The 17547-nt window shown below is 20.5% G+C and overlaps 5 protein-coding genes across 5 annotated transcripts; 3 read left to right on the top strand and 2 right to left on the bottom strand.

Annotated features, from left to right (window-relative positions):
* Positions 1-866: 866 nt before the first annotated feature.
* Positions 867-1999, top strand: PY17X_1414700 (transmembrane emp24 domain-containing protein, putative; the record flags this gene model as incomplete). The annotated part of the gene is made up of 4 exons (XM_022957462.1): positions 867-1012; positions 1173-1290; positions 1492-1662; positions 1814-1999. 4 exons carry the CDS (start codon positions 867-869, stop codon positions 1997-1999), a joined length of 621 nt encoding a protein of 206 aa, XP_022812851.1.
* Positions 2000-2970: 971 nt separating this feature from the next.
* Positions 2971-3507, top strand: PY17X_1414600 (conserved protein, unknown function; the record flags this gene model as incomplete). The annotated part of the gene is made up of 2 exons (XM_022957461.1): positions 2971-3127; positions 3293-3507. The coding sequence occupies 2 exons, from the start codon at positions 2971-2973 to the stop codon at positions 3505-3507; spliced, it is 372 nt and encodes a 123-aa protein (XP_022812850.1).
* Positions 3508-4481: 974 nt separating this feature from the next.
* On the top strand, positions 4482-5876 carry PY17X_1414500 (MACRO domain-containing protein, putative; the record flags this gene model as incomplete). The annotated part of the gene is made up of 1 exon (XM_719576.1): positions 4482-5876. The coding sequence occupies one exon, from the start codon at positions 4482-4484 to the stop codon at positions 5874-5876; it is 1395 nt and encodes a 464-aa protein (XP_724669.1).
* Positions 5877-6340: 464 nt separating this feature from the next.
* Positions 6341-13375, bottom strand: PY17X_1414400 (uncharacterized protein; the record flags this gene model as incomplete). Its single annotated transcript, XM_719577.2, has 1 exon — positions 6341-13375. The coding sequence occupies one exon, from the start codon at positions 13373-13375 to the stop codon at positions 6341-6343; it is 7035 nt and encodes a 2344-aa protein (XP_724670.2).
* A 1383-nt stretch (positions 13376-14758) lies between these two features.
* Positions 14759-16816, bottom strand: PY17X_1414300 (conserved Plasmodium protein, unknown function; the record flags this gene model as incomplete). The annotated part of the gene is made up of 1 exon (XM_719464.2): positions 14759-16816. The coding sequence occupies one exon, from the start codon at positions 16814-16816 to the stop codon at positions 14759-14761; it is 2058 nt and encodes a 685-aa protein (XP_724557.2).
* Positions 16817-17547: the final 731 nt, after the last annotated feature.

Below are 17547 nucleotides of genomic sequence, written 5' to 3'. Positions count from 1 at the left end.
TTTTTAAAAATATAATTTAACAAAATATTTTAAATAAAACAAGTTTCCAATGCACACACATATATAATACTATGTTCTTATTCTCAGGTCTTTCACAAAATATTTTTATATACCAATTTGTTTATGTTTACGAGTTTGTTTTAATATTTATTTTTTTTTATTTTCCTTAATATCCAAAAATATGAAAATGAGAAAAAAAAAAAAAAAAAAAAAAAAAAAAAATATACATATACATATACATATTACCATGTAAATGAAAATTTTGCAATATCCCAAAAAATATAATTAAAATGCATATATATTTTAAATATGTAAAAAGAATGAAACAAATTAAACAATATTTAAAGTGTAGCCCCATTTATATATTAAATATATAATAGATATATGCGCATTGGTAAGCGAATTATATGCTTATTTATTTTTTTTGCTTTTTTTTTTGCTTTTTTTTTTGCTTTTTTTTTTACATTGATTTTCAAAAATATGCTAAGTAACTGGATATTTTTTTATTAATACTAGTTATTGTCAATTAGAGAAAGCTATAAACTTTTGAAAATATATATGAGTTAAATGGTTATATTTTATTACATTATCCTTTTTTTTTTGTGATTACAATTTTTTTTTTTTTTTTCTTTTTTAAATTATGTATATATTATATAGCTTTGATTGAAGCTATATTTTGTTAATTAAAAACTAATAGATTTGATAACATATATTTATAATATTCAAAAAAAAAAGTAATATAATGACTATGCTTTGTTTAGACTGGCATGTAAAAATATAATATTTAATACAAACAATTTTAATATTAGATTAAAATAACAAAGAAAAAGTTTATATATAAGCTCATAAAAAATTATATTTAAAAAATGAATTTTCCAAAAAAATTAATATTATCATTATTATGCATTTGGGGCTGTTTTATTCACACAGTATTTAGTACTCATTTTACTATACGCCCTTTAGAAAATGATTGTTTTTATTTCAAAGTTTCGAAAAATAACGCTATTGTTGGGTATATACAAATAAAATATATTTATTTTAGAAACTTAGCATATGATATATAAATAAATAAAAATGTATACACATAGTGAATAAATATATATATAATTTATGTTTATTCAAAATTTAAAAACGTTATTTTACATTTATATAATTCAACTTAAATTTTTTAGATCTTATGAAATAATGGAAAAATACAGAAGCTGCTCAATAACTATTATGAGTATCAATGATAAAAAAAAAGACATCGTTTTTAAATCAGAAAACAAACAAGATAGTTTTAATATTAAGGTAATGAAACAAAATAAAAGTCTGTTCCCTTAATTTAACATATGTGACCAAATCTTTATTTTGTCTTTATATCGCACATGATACACAAGCCAACTTATTCAGACATCCCAATGCATACACATGTACATGTACATGTATATATATACACTATTTTGACTTTCTATATTCCGTTTCTTTCTTTTATATTCATACAAAATGCAGGTCGACAAATCCGGAGCATATTCCTTTTGTTATGATAACAAAAAAAATGTAGAACTTACAATGATGTTTACTATTCGAGTGAAGGAAAATCATGATGGAGATGATATAGAGATAGGTACAAAAGATGATGTTGACAAAATAAGTGGCCAAGCATTTGATTTGTATTCTCAAGTAAGTATATTAATTTGGGTGTATTATTAGTGGGCCCATATATATCTTTCTTATTTTATTGCGAATTTATTATCAACTGTGTTGTCTATCCGTACACATACATATACATACATATATACATGTGAAAAAAATAATGTATTTTTTTTTTTAGTTTTTGGAAGTTTTGGATCAACAGGAGAGAATGATGGAAAAGGCAGATTTATATAAACAAATTAATGATAAAATAAATTCACAATTAGTAATATGGTCAGAAATAGAAATAATTTTATTAATTATCTTAACAATAATTCATATATATTATATTAAATCGTTTTTTGAAATAAAAACAATTGTTTAAATTGTTTAATTTTTTTATATTTTTTTTCCATTTAAAGAAATATATTTATACCTTCTTTACATAATAATTTTCTTCATAAGCTTATACATGAATATGTTGAATTATGTGTACATATTAATATATATATATATATATATCACTGACATGTTAATTTTTTATATACATTGTGTACATTTGTTAATACATTAAATTATGATCTCTTTAAAAGTGATTTGTTTTTGTGTTATTATTTATCTATTTTATTTTTTGAAAAACATAATTTCATTTTTTTCTTGTATTTTTTTTAAAAGCTTTTATGCAAAAAATGTTATGCAATTTGCTATTTTTATAATCCCAATGAAATAAACAGAACAAAAATTGTGGAATGCATATAACAAATAAAAATTAAATAAAATTATGAAAAAATGAAAAGCAATAAATATAATTGTTCTTATTTCGCTTTAAAACAATATTCATTTGCAACAACACAATTAACACATTTGCATATTCCATAATATATATTGTATATATATTTGTATAATATTTATATTGTATGTGTATATATTTATATATGGCTTAATTGCTGAATGAAAGCCATCGCATAAAAAAAACTGGCGCGTAAATAATAAAAGCTACTGAACTATAGGATATGCATATGCACATGTACAATTTTTACTAGCACTTGATTATTTTTTCTCTAAAAATTTAAATGCTTAGAAAATATAGTAACAAACTTATTTTCAATATATAAAATTTTATGTACATTAAAAAAAATATATATGGGCTTGACTGATTTAAAAAAAAAATAAATAACACAATAATATTTATAATTTCATGTTTATTAATGTGTAATTCCTCTTACTACTTTGAGTTTAATTTGGTTAATACTCCCATTTCAAAATATTGAAAAGTAAAAACAAAGTGAAAATAAAGTAAAAACAAAGTAAAAACAATACACACACACACATATATACTCAACACATTCATGTATAATGGTACTTGTGATTACTAGGAAGTTATTTTCAATAAATAAAATAAAAAGCCATGTTGGTATTAATATAAATTTAATGTGTAAGAAAAATTTTGCAGGGGTGAAATTTTTAGACGCTAATAGAACAGCCGATGAGTCAATTTATTTTAAGAAGGAAGGTATTTTGCTTAACGAAATATTATCATCATTATTATTATTATCATCATCATTATTATTATCATCATTATTATTATCATCATTATTATTATCATCATTATTATTATATATACATATATAAACGATTGTGTTCGTTAAACAATTTATCTTATTTTTCCCTTTTACAGATGAAACACTATTACGAAATTTATTGGAATCAAACCCCGATATTAACCCTGATTATAATTTTAGTAGTATAGAAAGTGGAATGAATGATTTATCCCATGATTTATCTCTTGTATTTTCAAAGTATGGAATAAAAGGGCTAGATTCAGGTGATGCCATAAGGGATATTATAAAGGTGTTTGAATTGAACGGTTATAGAAAATCTTTAGATTCGTAAACAATTTCATTAAAACCTCATTAAATTGTTTAGTGAAAGAAACTTTGGAAAATCTATAACACTTTTAAATGTAGGGGAAGTAAAAAATAAAATGACAATAAAATGACACGATAAAATGACACAACAAAATGACGCAACAAAATGACGCAATAAAATGGCACAATAAAACTAATTTTTATTAAAATCTGTTAAATATATATTTTTTCGGTTTTTACAAATTTTTCAAACTTTTCAAACTTTTGTTTTTCCGTTTTATTATTATATTTTTTTTACTATATTTTTTATATATCTCATACTCAACTTTTCATTAAAACTTCGATAAAGTCATATAAATTTGAACCTTTATATAAAAAAATAAAAACAAACATAGGAACAATAAATGCATGAAAAAATATCTACACCTTTTTTCATATTATTTAGTTTAACTTGTGAATTGGTGTGAGTGAATAAAAATAAAAAGCTCATAAAACAATTTGCAAATTATTTACACAAAAAAAATATGTGCCAATTTTCTCATTTTTTATAAACAATAAACATATAATTAATAATAATTGTATTATTGCTTATTATTAATTTAACGTGTTATATAATATACATACCCTATGTTGTATGTAGCGCCATCCAATGTTTATGCATATTATTTCACATATTACTAAATATACATATATATATAACGATCATAATATATTTGCGTGTACTTTCTACTATAGATCCAAAATTTTTAATAAAATTTGATTTTTGTTACGTATTAGTTGGTAGAAGCAGAGCAAATCGCAATTATAAATGGATATGCATATGAGAATAATTTGATATCCATATGAGAATAATTTGATATGCATATGAAAATAATTTTATGCATATGTAAGAATAATTTTATGCGTATGATAATAATTTTATGCATATGATAATAATTTTATGCATTCGGGAGAACAACTTAATTAGTGAATTGCAAAGTTTGATAAAATGATGGTAAAATGACGATAGTAAAAAATACGGCAAAGATATTTATCCTTAATAAACGAAACTTCGGAAGCTCGTATTTAAATAAAAAATTAAAAACAATACATGATAGGGCTTTAAAATCACATGTTGATTATTTGAGATCATTGGATATATTAGAAGGAAAAAATCGAAGTATGATAAAAGAAATTTATCCAAATAAAAAAAGTGAAATAAACGATTTATTTTTTGAAAGACAAAATGAACAAGTAGATGATGAAATAAATTTATTAGATGTCGATTTAGGAAAAAATAAATATCAACATGAAATGGGAAATATAATATTAGATCAATTTGGAAGGATAAAAATAATTCATAATGATATATTAGAAGAAGAAGCAGATTGTATGCTAATACCAATGGTTTCTAATTTTATCCCACTAAGTGGGTTTGGGGCATATATATTACAAAAAGGAGGTAGAGAATTAGTAAAAGATATTTTTATATCAATAAAAAGTTTAATAAAAAAAAGAATAGATATATTAAATGAAAATAAAGAAAAATATATTAATAGACAATCAGATATTAATAATGAAAAATATTTTAAAGAATTAATTGAAAATTCAAAAAAATTACAAACAGGTGATTTGATATTAACAAAATCAAATAATGTTAGTGATAAAGTTAAATTATTAGCTTTTTTAATTATGCCATATTTTTGGCAAGGTAATTGTTATATATCTGCTCAAAAATTAAGATATGCCTTTTCTAATTCATTAAAAAAATTAAATGAATTATGTATATCATCAGTTATATTACCAGATATATCATCAGGTATATATGGATATTCTCCAAAAAATTCGAGTAGTATACTTATTGAAGAATCTATTGAATCATTATTACAAATAAATAGTATATTACCAATTTATAATATAAATTCTATATCTTTTATTGATAAAGATTTGAATACTTGTAAAATATTTAGTGAAACACTTGAAGATGTATCAAGAAATTATTTACCACATAAAAAAGTAATCCCTGCTCCAAAATATTGGAATATAGCTAATAGAAGATTGTTAGAAATACCATCAAACGTTATCTATTTTTGTAGAAAACATAATAAAATATCTTTTAAAAAATATCATGGAATTATTAGAAGAAAATATCAAAATTATTATAGTAATATAAGACCATTCAAATGGCGAGCTTCAAGAGTTATTGAGCCAAATTCATTTCTTTTATATAAACATTCTGGAGAACCAAGTTCTTATCAATATAATCCTAAACCATATTACTACAAAGGTATATCACATACACTTTATAATATTAATAAAAAAGGGTTATTAAATATTAGAGTTGGAAAAGGTGGAAAACTCCAAGCTCTCAAAAGGGTTTCAAACATATCATTAGAGACAAAACCAAGATTATAATGTTTAAAAGTTTTATAAAAAAAAAATGTAAAAATGGAGATATAAATCAATCGGGCATAGTAGGGTGTAAATAAAATGTGTATACACACACACGTTGTGCATAATTATATTACTTTAACACATTTAAAATATAAAATAAAAAAAATGAGCATGAAATAATTAACAAACTCGGTATTTAGGGGGCATTTAAATTTTGTAGTAAATAATACTGCATATAATAATTGACTGGACAGTATATGTGTAAATATACTTTTACTATTGTATGGGCGATATTCCTCGAATAACTATATTTTTTTGTTTATTTTGTTTGTACTGTTTGCTTATCTTAACAATTCTCGACATGTATTAGTAAAGAATTGGGAAGCTAGCTACTGAGCATAGGGTATTTTCATCACTTTATCATTTTAATTATGTTAACTATTTTAATTATTTCATCATTTTATCATTTTAATTATTTATTTTATTTATTTTTCTATTCTCCTCCTTTGGGGTTTGCTTTTCTTTCGCCCTTCGGCAGCCTCCCTTAATTTAAACATACATGGCCAGGAATTAAATAACTCCCTTCTAATAACATTAAACATATTTCTATATTGAATTAGTAATTTATTTTTTTTAATTTTTTTATATTTATTTATTAATCTTTTTTTAATTTTTTTAAGAACTTTTAGACATCGAAACATAAAATGATTTTGGTGAAACACCTTAGCATATTGTAATGACTCAATAGCTGTTTCAATTAAAAACAATTTAACAAATTTAAGATTTTTATTTTTTATTAAACATTTTTTCATATATGAAATTAAATGTAAAATAAATTTTGTATTGTAAATCGGATTATAAAATGTATTAAACATATGCTTCAATGTTTTAATAGAACAAATAAATTTTAATATAGATGTTTTTAATAATATGAAATTATTTTTATAACAAAAATATACATTTTGTTTATTTTTATATAATGATATATATTTTTTTTGTTTTGATATAACATTCCTCATTATTCTATTTTCAACTAAAAATTTCATAAAACTTATTTTATTACACTTTTCTCCTATTATATTATTTAAATGTATATGATTCCTAATTGTTGCATCATTTTTATTTTTCCAAGGATAAGATATACTATGTATTGAATTATTTATAAAATCGAAAATATATGAATTATTTAACCATTCAATAGATCTGATAGATTGGGTTGCATTTATATAACTTGATTCTCCTATTCCTTTTTCCATTTTTTTTATTTTCTGTTTTTTTAATTTTTTTAATCTTTTAATATGTTTTTGAATTTTATGACCTTTTTCAGGGAATTTCTCTTTTAATTTCACCTTTTTTATGCATAGTGTTTTTATTACTTTTTTAATTTGACATATTTTTAATTTTGAATATTTATTTTTTCTCAATTTTAATTTGTTTTTATTCTTCTCATTTTTTTGTCCGTTCACAATTGTTTTGATATTTTCATTTCCTACTTTTTTTTTATCTGGATTTATTTTTATAGGTTTATTACAAACTTGTTGGGGTTTGACCCTGTCTATTTTCAATTTTTGTAAATCGGTATAATTACATATTTGTTCATTTTTTTGATTTTTTATAATATTACTATTAGATTTAGATGTATCTAATAAAGAGCTTTTCAACTTGCTTGATGATAATTTGTTATTATTTCTAAGAAAGATATTTCGAGACAATTTTTTCAATTTTTTTTTTTTTTTTTTTTTTTCTTTATTTTGTTTATCCCAGATATTGTAAATAAATAAATTATTTTTATAAATAAGAGGTATTTTAAATATTTTAGTTTTCGAAGAATTAATATTTTCTCCCCAAATTTTTCTTTTTAATAATAAATTTTTAAATATTCTAATATTTTTTTTATTAAGTGTACTAAATAAAAAATCGTCTATAAATCTGATCAATAATGAATTGGTATTTAAAGGATTACAATATATTTTTTTATTTATCGAATTATTTGTTTTGTTGCTTTCTTTTCTTTCTATATATAAAATATTTTGAAATTCTTTATTTTTATCTAAATATGCATAATAAAGAGAGCATAAAATATTAGACAAACTGAACCCTTGTGGTAATCCGCATATATTACTAATAATGTTTTTGTCTAAAAATGTTAAAATTTTTTTTTCGGAGTATATTTTATTTGTTTCTGTTTTATCACCTAAATTAAATGATTCGTTAGGTTGAGGAATAGGTAATGTTCTTTCTCTATCATTTTGTAAAATAACTAAATTATTTTCTTTTTTAATATTATGGTCTCCAATATCTGGAGTATTATTAACATTGTCACAATTTGTCACCATGCCATTTTTAGCCACGTCATTTTTAGCCATGCCATTTTTAGCCATGCCATTTTTAGCCACGTCATTTTTCTTATTATTTAGATTGCTATTTAGTATACTCCCAAAAAATTGGCTTCCATTTTCGACACTTGTAGAAATACAAGTACTATTACTTCTAAATGGGAAAGAACTATTTATATCATTTGCTTTGGGTTCTTTATTTAATTCTGAAATAGGTTTAATAATAGAATCGTTTATCGAATTATTTAATTCCCTATGTGGTGATTTTTCAATTTTGTTATTCTGATCATCTTTTTCTAACACATTATTTGAGATATTTTTTTCTAACACATTATTTGCGATATCTTTTTCTAACACATTATTTGAGATATTTTTTTCTAACACATTATTTGAGATATCTTTTTCTAACATATTATTTGAGATATCTTTTTCAATTGGTTCAAGAGATGAAAATTTGTTTTGGTGAAATTGGTGAATTGTTTGAAATATTTTTTTGTTTTTTAATTTAAAATAAACATTATTTTTTATTTTGGTATTTTTTTGAAATATTTGAAAATAAAAAATATTATTTTTATTTAATTTTAATTCTTTTATGGTAAAATATATATTAAGGTAGTAATATCTAATAATCGTTATTATTGTCATAAAAATATCTCTTTTTTCAACTTGAACACTTTTATAAGAATCTGAGAAAATGTACAAATCTGTGTTTGAAGCATTTTTAAATAATTGCTTTAATAAAAAATTATGTATTGTATTTTTATTTGATTTTATTATAACTTCTCTAAGATTTCTAATATAATGCATACCAAAATGTTTGACATTTACTGGATAATAAGACAGGAGTGAATTATTGATAGTTTTATTATATAAACGAAATGATCTTTTAAATAAATATACAAATTCAAAATTTGATACTTGATCAAAAAAATGTTTTAAAAATTTAAATAAATAATTATGATTTATGTGTTCATAGCAATTTGAAAAATCACCAACACATATATATGCATAAATTATTTTGTTATTCCGTAATTTATTTTTTATATATTTTCTATAAATTTTTTTACGATAAAAACAATTTTTTATATCTTCTAACCAGTTTTTTAATTTTAATTCAATTTCATTTGTTTTTGTCAAAGTATTTTTAAATAAACAACTATTATTGCTTCTAGCATTTCCTAAGCATTTAAGAGAAAATTTACAAATATTATTTAAAGAGACTGGATTATAATTTTTTCGATTATATTTTTTTTTTCGAAGAGGATTGTTCTTTTCCTTTTTTCTTTCTAAATTTTCTAATATATTATGATAATAAAATTCACTGCTTTTTTTATTTTTTAATATTTCCGTGACTCTGGCTTTTACACTTTCAGGAATGTTCAATGTTGATAGATTTATCAAAGGTCTTAGTCCTTTTTTTTTAGGTATCCAATTAATTCTTAATTTTTTTGAAAAAAAGTTATTAATACAATTAAGCTTTAGTAAAAAATTACGCTTTTCGATCATATTTTTTATTTTGTGCATATATACTTTGTTCACATTCTTTTCCCCATTACCATTGTCAGACCGTTTTCTTTTCCCCATTATTTTTGTATTCAGTTGCCTCCCCCCTCGTTTCCTTTGATTATGCACTAGATCAGGGTTGGGAACAATACACGATGGTGACTTTTTTTTCGATTTTATTTCCATCTGTTCAATTTCACTTATTTTTCGTTTCCTTTTTACCGAATTTTTGCATTGCATTTTATTAATTTTCTTCTCAATTTTGGTTACTAGTTTATAGAAAAGCTTAATATAATTAACTTTTTTTTTTTTGAAAAAACGTTTTCCCATATATATAAAAAGGAATTTTTTATCATTCATATAATTGATATACTCTTTATAATTTCTCAACATAGTAGGAGTAATATTTTTATTATTTTTAATATAGTATTTTTTTAAGGAAAAATATTTTTTTCGAATTTTGTAGTAAAACTTTTTTAAATAAGGTCTAACATTTTTTTTATTAAGAACTTTTATTTTGTATAAATTATCTATTTTTTTACATTCAGACAATCTTTTCTTTTTTTCTTTTTTTACCTTTCCAATTTCTTTACACATTATGATATTTCCCTTTTTTATTATTTTATCTTTAAAAAGTGTATTTTTAGTATTTTTATCTTTTCCGGTTTCTTTATTCTCTATAGATTTAACAACATTAATGCTATTGTTTCTTTTGGATAATAATTTTTTTTTTTTTTTTTTTAAAAGCTTCAATTGATTGAGATGTTGTTCTATGTCCTGCTTTTTCAACATATGATGAACTTTCTTTGGTTTGGATTCTTTTATTTTTTTAATTTTTTTATTTCGAAAGTTTTGATGATATAAACAAAAATTTGAAACTTTTGTAAAGTAGTTCCATAGTTTTCTATCGAAGATAATAGTTCTATAAATAGTATGTTCTGATTTTGTCAAAAAAAAAAAATTTCTCATTAATGGCATAATGAAATAATTAAAAATAAAATATATAAGTCTACTTAAAAAATGTCTTTTTTGAATAGCTAAAATTATTTTTTTTTTTTTATCAAAATATTTTCTTTTTAATTCTTGAAACAAAGATATATTTTTTGATGAATATTTCATAAATCGATTTTGTTTATCATCACTTATTTTTTTATGATCATTTAAATTATAACTAGAGCATTTTGAAATATCTTTTTTAAATGGTTCTATTAAAATGTTGTTCATTGGTGTAATCATATTTGATTCATCTGGTATGTTTTTTTTATTGTTCTCTGTATTTTTCTGTTTTTTAAAAATGTTTTTAACCTTTACATGTTTCATTATTTGATCCATAGAAAAACTTTCTTTATAATTCAATAATATAAATTTTTTGACATTATTTAAAAAAATTTTGAAATTATATCTACTACCTAACAATTTAATAGGTACACACATTTTTGTAACATGAACAATAAAATCAATAACTTTATAAGTTTTAAAGGAAAAGCTTAGAAAATCATAATTTTTAAAAAAATAATCATACATTTGTTGTCTAATAAATTTTCTATTTTTTCTTACATTAATAATGTGAAATTTTTTTATTATAATCGATTTGATTGTTTTAAATATTTTTGCTATCTTATTTTTCATTATTTTTTTAGGAAAAAATTTATTATAAATTTTTTCAAATTTTGTATTCCTTACATTATTTAAAAATTCAGAAAAATGATAGTAGATATATTTAAGTATTTTCGTTTTTTTAATCCGAAAATAAATATTTTTTCCCTTATTATTATTTCCTTCTTTGACTATATTACACGTTTTTGTATCTTCCTTTTTATACACAAAATGAGAAATGTCGTTTTTTTTTGTATTACATTTAATTTGTTTTAGTATTTTTTGCTTATATTCATCTATAAAATTATTATGAAAAAAATATTTTTGATTTGATGTACAAATATAGTTTAATAAATGATAAATAAATAAGGGCACATTTTCTAATTTATCAAAAATCATATTTTTATTAAATAAAAAGTTTTTATATTTATTTGTAGTATTATGTTGTAAAATGTTGTTTCTATTAATTATTATTTTATTCCATTTTTTTTTATCGTTTAACATTTTAGTCTCTTTTTCAGTCCTCATTTCATAATTAGTCATATTCAAACTATCAGTAACATTATTAAAATGTCTATTTTCATTTTTATCATTATTATGAAAGAAATAAATATTTGGCAGTTGTTTTTTTTTTAGTTTTATTTTTTGACTTGTATCAATTTTGTGTAATCCGTTGTTTTCCATTTCTATTATATGATTTTGCACATTTTGCACATTTTGCACATTTTGTACATTTTGCAAATTTTGTATAGTTTTGTTTTTTTTCTCATTTCGAAGTATTTCTTTTTTCTTTTTTATGATTTCTTTCATTTCTTTTAGACATTCATTTTTCAAAATTCCTCCACTGCATTGAATTAAATACAAATATCTTATATATGAATGACTATCATGAATTTTAAAATAAGTTTTATTACTTTTTTTTTTAAGCAAATATTTATATATTTTTTTCAAATGTTTTAATTTTTCCATATATTTTTCTGAACATATTAATGGTTTGTTTTCTTTCATTTCAATAGTATTATGAAAAGTTTTTATTTTCTTAGATTTTCTCATATGATCTATTTCATTATCTCTTTTTTCATTATCTCTTTTTTCATTATCTCTTTTATTTTTAGAATTATTCAAAATTGTCATATTATTATCTCTCTCATTTGGGTCATATATATTACTGTTATTTTTTTGAGACACTAAATTTGTAGTTCCAGTTATTTCAGGTTCCTTAGTAAGATCTGTTTGATTTGAATTTTTTTTTTGGAGATTTACATTTTGTGTAAGATTGTTTTTATAAATTATTTTGAGCTGTTTTGTGTTATAAAATAATTTTTTTTTTTTTAAAATAAATTTGTTCTCTAATTTTTTACTGTCTTTCCATTTTAACTCAATGTGACTTAAAGTAATAAAAAAAGAAGTTTGAATTGGAAATAATTCATTCGAATTAATAAAAAAAAAATCGGATATAAATATAAGAGTGTTAGACAATAAATAGTTTAAAAAATCAAAAGAAACATAATTAAAAAAAATATCCCATACTTTTAGACTATAAAAATAATCACAACAATTTTGATCTTCATATGAAAATTTAGTTGAATTAAACAATAATACTGAATTTTTATAAATTTTACTTTTTTTGTCCACTCCTTTTTCATTTAACTTTTTTTTTATATGACTAAAACATTGCTTCCAGTTAATTAAAGATGATTTTTTTTCTTTAAAAAAAACATCTTTGTTTAAATTATTTTCTATTTTTTTTAATCGTAAATCTTCAAATAATAAAACATTTTGTAAAAAATATTGAAAATAAAAATTGTTTTGAAAAAAGTCTTTATTTATAACTATTTCATTGACAATATATAATCTATCTTTTTTCCTTTTTGTTATTATATGCTCTTTTAGTATATTGGAAAAAAATATTCGTCTAAATTTTTCATCATGTTTAAGAGAAAATTCCCCAAGCGAATACGAATTAATATTTAACTTTTTCTCTAAATATAATTTAAATAATTTTATTTTTTTGTCTGTGCTTTTAAAAATGTTTTTTAAATAACTACTTTCTATTGGTATGTCATCACTCATATTAGAGAACATTCATCATATCATTTATTTTTTTAATTTAACTTTTTCTTTCTCTTTTTATCAGTTTATTCATAACATGAATATAATTATTTTCCATTTAGTCTCTTTGCAAAAGTTAAATATATTTCACCTTAAAAATCTTCAAATTTTTTAGTTGCTTAATGGGGAAGCTATTAAATTGTGTATTAAAAAATGCAGAGCTTGTGAAAAAATATAAACCCCCAATATACATTTTAAATAAAAAAAACAACGAAAAAATAAAAGATAAAATATAAATATTATGTATGTATATTATACAGAAAAAAAAATGAGAAAATGAGAAAATAATTAAAAAAATTAATACACATGAGATATATTGTGCATGCCAAGTTTTTAATATTAATTTAGGGCTAATTAAAAAAATAGCCAATTTATATTGTTTTATTAATATATTGTCATTATGTTATTAATAATGTTTAAGAGAGGTTTTTAAATAGAAACTGTTATTATTTTATAAAATTATAAAGTGTGCCAATGTATATATATATATTTACAAGGACGTATGTATATACATCGATGTTATATATATGTAAAAGACGAAAAAAAAAATAAAAAACGAACAACTTTTTATGTTTTGTTACTTTTTTCCAATCTCAATGTTATCCTTTAATTGTTGAGAAAGTTAAATATTTCCTTTAAAAAGAGTTACAACATAATGTGTAGGATAAAATAAAACCTGATAATATGATAGCATATTTTAAATAATATCAGTGCATATGAAATAAAAAAAGAAGCATCATACATCTATTTTCATCCCCAAAAAATTTGAAAAAAAAAAAATTATTATAATAAATGAAAATTATGAATGACCCAATAATGGGCACATAACTAATGCTAGGTTCTAACTGACTTTTTATTAATTTACAATATTCTTTTAATATTGATATGGTAAAAAATGATTATTTATTTTTATACCAAATGGTGAAATAACTAGATAGACATTCTAAAAATCGAAAAAGGCTTTTGAAGATAAGTATTATGAATATATAAAATAGAAAAATGATAAATTATATCCACAATTAAAATGATTAAACTGCATTAATAAAATATATAATTTTTTTTATTTAAGAAAATTAAATTTATTGAGAATATATTTTCATATTATCATAAAAATGTTGTTCCAATTATTATATCTGTATAAATATGCATAAATATGCATATATATGCATAAATATATATGGCTGTATTGAATAAATAAAAGTATGACAGATATGAAAAATCACCATAAAAAAATAATCACTAAAAGTGGGTAATGTGAAAATCAATTAATGAAATAGTTATGTATCCATGAGATGTATTAAATGTCAAAAAATGAGAAAATTAATTAATAATATATATAGCTTTATGAAACAAATTCTATGAGTTATTTTTAATAGATTCGATAGATGTTTCAATATCATTTAATAACATAACAATAACATCTAATTTATTTAAATTAATATCATTTGGACTATCTCTTTTCGGATTTTGATTGTCCTTTATTAATGCATCATTTTGTTCTTTTAAAAATACAGATTTTTCTATTTTTATTTGATCATAAAAATATTTTATTTTGTTTTGTAAAAAGCATGTTGAATTTTCATCAAAATTTAGTATATGTTTACAAAAGGGTCTGAATGATTTATTTAATAATACCATTTTTACAATATTTAATGCAACAGTAATTGAATCAGCATATAATAATACTGAATCTTCACTTATTAGTGTAAAAATTATATTTTTTATTTGAGTCCCTAATTTGTTTATTTTGTTTGTTTTATATTCTAATTCACTAGTTTTATTATTTGATGTAAATAATTCTTCTCTTTTATCTGGTATAGATTCAGATAATTCTTCATCAGTTATAGTGAGCAACATTTGTTTATATAATTGATCTTTAAGATAGGAAGCAATAGTACTTTTAATTCGATCTGATGTAGATTCTATTATTAATTTATTATATAATGAAAAAAATATATTCCAAGAAAAGTTTCTCATAATATTGCTAACACAATTATATATAACTTTTGTATAATTATGTTGATCATTATATGTATGAAATATTTCATACATTTTTTTAAGAAAATCAAAGGGTCTCCATTTAAAATTATATATATTGCTATAATATTCATTATTATATATTTTAATATTTCTTGAGAATATAGTAGAAATAGATATAAAATGACAAGCCTTAATATATAAATTTTTTTGTGCATATTTTTTGGCTTTATTTAAACATAAAATTATATTATATGTATTTCTAATCATTAAATTAAATAAATATAATTGTGAAAATACGAGAGGAAAAGCATCTGTATTTATTCTTTCTACTAAAATTAAATAAGACAATAATGATATTTCTAAAGTTGTATTTTCTAAAACACATGATTTTGTATTAGGTATTAAAATATTAACTCTTTCTAAAATTCGATATAAATTGGGGTTAATTATACTAAGTCTCCATATTAATGATGATAAACATTCCCTAATAATATGATCAGATTTATTTCGATAAGATACTAATGGTATAGTTTTGTACACATTTATACATTCGTTATAATCTATAGAATCATATTTTATATAAGGAAAAATTTGTTCAACATTTTTATTTAAAGGTAAATAAAAATTATGATAACATATTATTCTCATAATAAATGCAACAATAGAATGTAAAGCTACATCTTGTTTATCATCTTCTTGAGATTTAATAGATTTATCACATAATATATTAATAAATTTACACATAGATATTAATGTATCTATATTATTTATATTATCATTATAATATGGTTCACCATCTATATTATAAAATTTGTCTAAAACTATTGGAAGAATTTGAGCTATATATTTTGCTCGTTCTAATGTAATTTTATTTGCTACATGTGCAAAATATTCTAAAGATAATAATTTATATTGATAATTTATATCTATATTATGAATTATGTTAATAAATAACATATACCCATTTTGTGGTAATATATTATTACTAACTACATATAATAATTTTAAATAATTTATATGTTTTGTACAATTATTAATTATATCATATCTATAATCATTTACAAGATACTTTTTTAATTTTTCATCATTTATTTTAATTCTATATTCAGGATAGATAGAACATGTTTCTTCCCATATTAAAGACGTGTTTATTGCTTCTGCATTTTTTTTTAATTCTTCACTATTTTCAATTGCATTTGCTTTTTGTATATATATGATTATATCTGCTAAATAATTACTTATGTTATTATTTATTTGCCCCACATTTATATTATCTATAATATAATTTACTAATTTATTTGTATTTTTAATTAAATCTTCATTTAAATAATTTGTTACCACTTGTAAATTTTTTGGATATTTCGGATCTTCAAGATTTAGAGATATTAAAATGTCTACTAAATTGTTTGGAATCTCATGACTATTGTCACTCATTTTATTCACTGGTTATATAGAGAGAAATTATATTTGTTCGTTAATTCACAATAATACAATCTGCATATGTATGCATATGTATGCGTATGTATGCTTATGTATGCTTATAAATGTAGTATATATTAAATATTATTATATTTAAAAAAAAATAGATGAATAAACCCTTGCATAATCAAATGTATTATAAACTGTCATATTGATGTGAAAACATATTTTGGGAAAAGTGTAAAATTAAAGAATATATATTATATGTATATATGCTATAAAACAAAATTTTAAAACTGAAATAATAAAAAAATTTCATATAGAATTGCGAATTTTAAATTATGTTTTATTATGATAAAATACAAAATTATTTAACCCAATTAAAGCAAACATGGTATAAAAAGTGAATTAAAAAAATATAAATAAAATAAAAAAGTTAAATAAAGATGGTCGACTGAAGTAGTAGTAGTATAAAATTATTATATAATCAGGTAACCCCAAATCAAGTTAACAAAACTATCACGCATTGTATACTTATAAAAAAACATAAATATTCAAATTTAGTATGAAGATATGATTCCATATTTTTTTGCATCTTACTTGCTATTAAAAAAATTAATTGAATCTATTTATTTTTTATTTACCAATAAATTTAAATAAGAATATTTTAATTAGTAAAAAATAAATTTAATATATTTTTTTTTTGTAAAATTTAATACGCAAAAATATTCATTTTTAAGGATGAG

This window comes from Plasmodium yoelii (assembly GCF_900002385.2).
Source record: "Plasmodium yoelii strain 17X genome assembly, chromosome: 14".
Lineage (NCBI taxonomy): Eukaryota > Apicomplexa > Aconoidasida > Haemosporida > Plasmodiidae > Plasmodium > Plasmodium yoelii.
This window is presented reverse-complemented; position numbering and strand designations above follow the sequence as displayed.